Source organism: Monopterus albus, unplaced genomic scaffold, assembly GCF_001952655.1.
Source record: "Monopterus albus unplaced genomic scaffold, M_albus_1.0 scaffold747.1, whole genome shotgun sequence".
NCBI classification, from domain to species: Eukaryota; Metazoa; Chordata; class Actinopteri; order Synbranchiformes; family Synbranchidae; genus Monopterus; species Monopterus albus.
This window is the reverse complement of record NW_018128627.1, coordinates 20,139-24,382: the sequence shown is the minus strand read 5'-3', so window position 1 is coordinate 24,382 and position 4,244 is coordinate 20,139. Positions and strand designations below refer to the sequence as shown.

The following is a 4,244-nucleotide window of genomic DNA, read 5'->3' as shown; positions in this document are numbered from 1 at the left end:
ATGAGTTGAACCCTGGTGGAGGTGGCGGCTGAGACGAGCTGCCCAGCAGAGCAGCTGTGTGTCCAGCAGAGAGGCCGGAGCCACAGACAGCAGCCAGTTGAACATAAGAGCTTGTTCAAATAAACATTTAAATTTGTGACTGTGACAACATGCGCTCCTAAACTGTGACGGTCTGGTCTGTGAAGCTGTTATATCCCAACACAGGGTCGTGCTCCTACAAAGGTTAAAATCCACTGTATTACAGTGTGTTGTGTAGCAGACTGCAGACATTCAGTCAGTTACATGTTATTCATTAGAAATGGTGGCAGTGCTGTTTATCACAGGAAGGTTTCAGGTAAATTGCACAGCTTCCTGGTTCACAGGATATTTTATTTAATCACTATCAGAAAGTAAATCTCATGAAATTAAACATGAGACTGAGATTGCATAGGGATCTAAGTCACGCTCATGAAATGATTAATCATCCAGCCCTAGTAGGTTCCTATGGTGGAAAAAGCCTATATGCTCAGAAAAGCAGGTATCTTGCCATCACCATCTTTTTATCAGTTCCTGTCCTCAGCTTGATGTTGCAGACATGTATTACCTTGTTGTTGGCCTGAGTGTGCTACAGAGAGGATTGATGCATCATTTCAGTTACATGTAATCGTATCAATACATTTTTCTTTGTATGTAATTGTGCTTTTATTATTTTTCAGAAACCATCAAAAGGTGCCAAGCTGAACTGAAATCTTACCTCCAAAATAAAACAAAGGATCTGTTTCAAGGAATAAGTGAAAGTGAATCATCAGCTCCTTTGAGCAAGAGCTATACGGAGCTTTACATCACACAGCGAGGCAGTGGGGAGGTTAACAGTGAACATGAAGTGGTTGAACTAGAATGTAAAAAGAGGATGAGTGAGGAGAAGAAAATCAACCTCAGTCACATTTTTCAACCTTTATCAAACAAAGAGACTCCTCCCCGGATGGTCCTGACGAAGGGAATCGCTGGTATTGGAAAAACTGTTGCTGTTCATCACTCGTGACAGGGGAGCAGGAGAAGCGACCGACACTGTTCAGTTCATATTTCCCTTCACTTTCAGAGACTTGAATCTGATAAAGGAACCACGTTTGAGTCTTATGGCGTTAATAGCTGATTACTTCGAAGAAGTGAAGGATTTGGAAACATCAGACTACAAAAATTCAAGTGTTCTGTTCATCTTCGACGGCCTGGACGAGAGCAAACTCCCTCTGGACTTTGAGAACAATGAGACATGCCGCAGTGCTACAAAGCCTACAACAGTAGATGCCCTGCTAACCAACTTGATCAAAGGGGAGCTGCTGCACAAAGCCTCAGTCTGGATCACAACTAGACCGGCCGCAGCCAGTAAGATTCCACCCAGGTTCATCCACAGACTGACCGAGGTACGAGGCTTTAATGATCAGCAGAAGGAGCAGTACTTTCAAAAGAACATCAGGGTCGAGGGCATGTCCCAGAAGGTCATAAGTCATCTACAGCGTAGAGAGCTGGGAAGTCTGTACATCATGTGCCACATCCCGGTGTTCTGTTGTATTTCAGCTGCAGTTCTGCAGAATCTCCTCACTGACACTCAGGACAACGAGCTGCCCAAGACGGTGACCGAAATGTACACACACTTTCTGATCATCCAGACAAAACGGAAGCATGAGAAGCATTATCAGAAAGGTGAAACAGACAAAGACGTCATCATGAAAATGGGAAAGCTGGCGTTTGAGCAGCTGAAGGAGGGAAACATCATTTTCTCTGAAAAAGATCTACAAGCTTGTAACACGGATCCTAAAGAGGCGTCCGTTTATTCAGGACTTTGTACACAGATCATAAGAAAAGAACATGGCCTGTACAGACAGGACAGATACTCCTTTATACATTTAAGTGTTCAGGAGTTCCTTGCAGCTCTGTTTGTATTAGAGACATTAAACAGCAGTGGTGAAAATCTGCTTCAGACGAGGGTGAAACGTCGATCAGAGAGAGGAGAAAATCCTGTCACCCTCCTCCACAAGAGTGCAGTGGACATGGCCTTGGACACCAAGCACGGACGATGGGACTTGTTTCTGCGCTTCCTGCTTGGTCTGTCACAGGACAAGAATCAGGCACTTCTTGAGAAAATATTTGAAAACAAAGGAGCCCGTCTGCAGAGCAACCAGGAGACAATCAAGTATATTCACAATCTGATCAGGAAACGTTCCTACTCTGAGACAAGTATCAATCTGTTCCACTGTTTAAATGAGCTGGGTGACCAGTCGCTGGTAGAGGAAGTCCAAATGTACCAGAGATCCGGAGATGTCAACAAAATTTTACCTGCACATTGGTCGGCTCTGGCCTTCCTGCTGCTTGTTTCTGAGGAAAATCTGGATGTTTTTGACCTGAAGAAATTCTGCCGATCAGATGAAGCTCTGCAAAGGCTGGTGCCAGTGTTCAAAGCAGCAAAGACAGCTTTGTAAGTATTTGGTCTCAAGGAACCCGACTGCTGTGAAGCTCTCGGGTTGTTTAGGTGGAGAAGGACACAGTGATTCTAATACTGTCAGTGTGTTTTGTTTTTCACTTCAGGTTAAGTGACGGTGACCTCACTGACAAATGCTGCGAGTGTATTTCATCAGTTCTCAAGGTGGAGCCTTCCCGTCTAGAGGAATTAGACCTCAGCAGAAATGAACTGCAGGACTCTGGAATAGAGAAGCTCTCTGTCGGCCTGAAGAGTCCAAGCTGCAAAATCCAGAGACTCAGGTAATAAGACCGTTTTATCTCCAGGAACATCAGTTTAGCTGCTGGGTGGTGTGTTGAACACACACACACATGGGTGTGGATTTATAATACATGTAACTGTCTCTCATATAGAGATTCATTTAATCTCTGTGATCAGAACATGGAGAGGTCCTACACATGTTTAGCCTAGCTTAGCACAGAGACTGGAAGCAGAGGGAAACTGCAAGCCTAGATGCATCAAAAGTGAAAAAATCCACAACTATAACTGATTGCTTGATGTATTTTGTTAACTAAACAGATGCAGAAACAGAAATTTAAAGAGGAGACACTGGTTCTAGCAGCTGGTAGCATTGCAGCTCACAGTCGACCTGTCAGGTTTGGGCTCGTTTTGGAGGAGCTGACGCTTGTGACTCCTCATATTCAAACACTGATTAAAGCTCGCTAGTACCATATTCAGACCAGCACAGTTAACTGTCTGTCAGGAGAAGAAAAAGAATGACCAGCAATTAGGGATGGGACAACATATCGAAATTTGATATATCATGATACAAAAACATCACAATATGTATCGGTTTGTCTAACGACATTTACCATGTGGTCTTCCTACACCAGCTTCTCCATATTTTTTCTAAGTAGCCTAACAGAACCTAAGTCAGCATATCTGGTTGTCCTTTACACAGTCATACCAGGGCTAGAAAAGGGGGGAAAGAGGAATAAAGTACAAGTATTCTGCAGCTAGTCGTCTATTGTTGTCATCGAATTGTTAATTGTATTGTGATTGAATCAAATCGTGCACAACATATCGCGCACTGAATGGTATTGAGGGGAAAAAAAATTTACCTCATCCCGTCCATACCACGAATTATTTTTAACTTTAACTTTATTGTCATTGTACATTGTACAACGAAATTAAAAATGCAATCCTTCGATGATAAAAAATAATCATAAACAATAAAACCCAACAAATTTACACACTCGCATCCATACACATCTGACTATTGCACAGTTCCCGTAAAATCCCATCAATCATTCAAATTTTAAGGTTTTTAGCAGCATTTAAAGCAACAATAGCTCTCGGATAAAAACTGTTTCTTAATCTGTTTGTCCTTGCTATAATTGTTCTGTATCTTCTCCCCGAAGGCAGCAGTTCAAACAGACAGTGTTCAGGGTGTGATGGGTCCTGCAGAATGTTTTGTGCTTTTTTTCAAGCAACGGGAACTGTACAGTTCTTCCAGAGATGGTAGGGGGCAACCGATAATCTTCTGGGCTCTGGTAATAACCCTCTGGAGCGCTCTCCTGTCTGCAGCTGTGCAACTGGCGAACCAGGCACAGACACAGTATGTTAAAATGCTCTCTATTGAGCAGTGATAGAAGGACACCAGCAGTTTCTCATTCAGATTGTTTTTCTTCAAAAGACTGAGAAAATACAATCTCTGCTGGGCCTTCTTCACCAAAGCAGTGGTATTTGCGCCCCAACTCAGGTGCTGCTCAAAGGTAACACCCAAGAACCTAAAGACGGCCACCCTCTC

General features: G+C 43.2%; 1 protein-coding gene across 1 annotated transcript in view; it reads left to right on the top strand.

Annotated features, from left to right (window-relative positions):
- LOC109953545 (protein NLRC3-like) overlaps positions 1-2,740 on the top strand; it is a gene marked incomplete at its 5' end in the record, with an annotated part of 3,395 nt that extends 655 nt beyond the window's left edge. Inside the window, 3 exon segments of the mRNA XM_020589022.1 lie at positions 696-1,008; positions 1,010-2,452; positions 2,563-2,740. Of these exon segments, the coding sequence (XP_020444678.1) occupies positions 696-1,008; positions 1,010-2,452; positions 2,563-2,740 (1,934 nt within the window).
- Between the last annotated feature and the right edge of the window lie 1,504 nt (positions 2,741-4,244).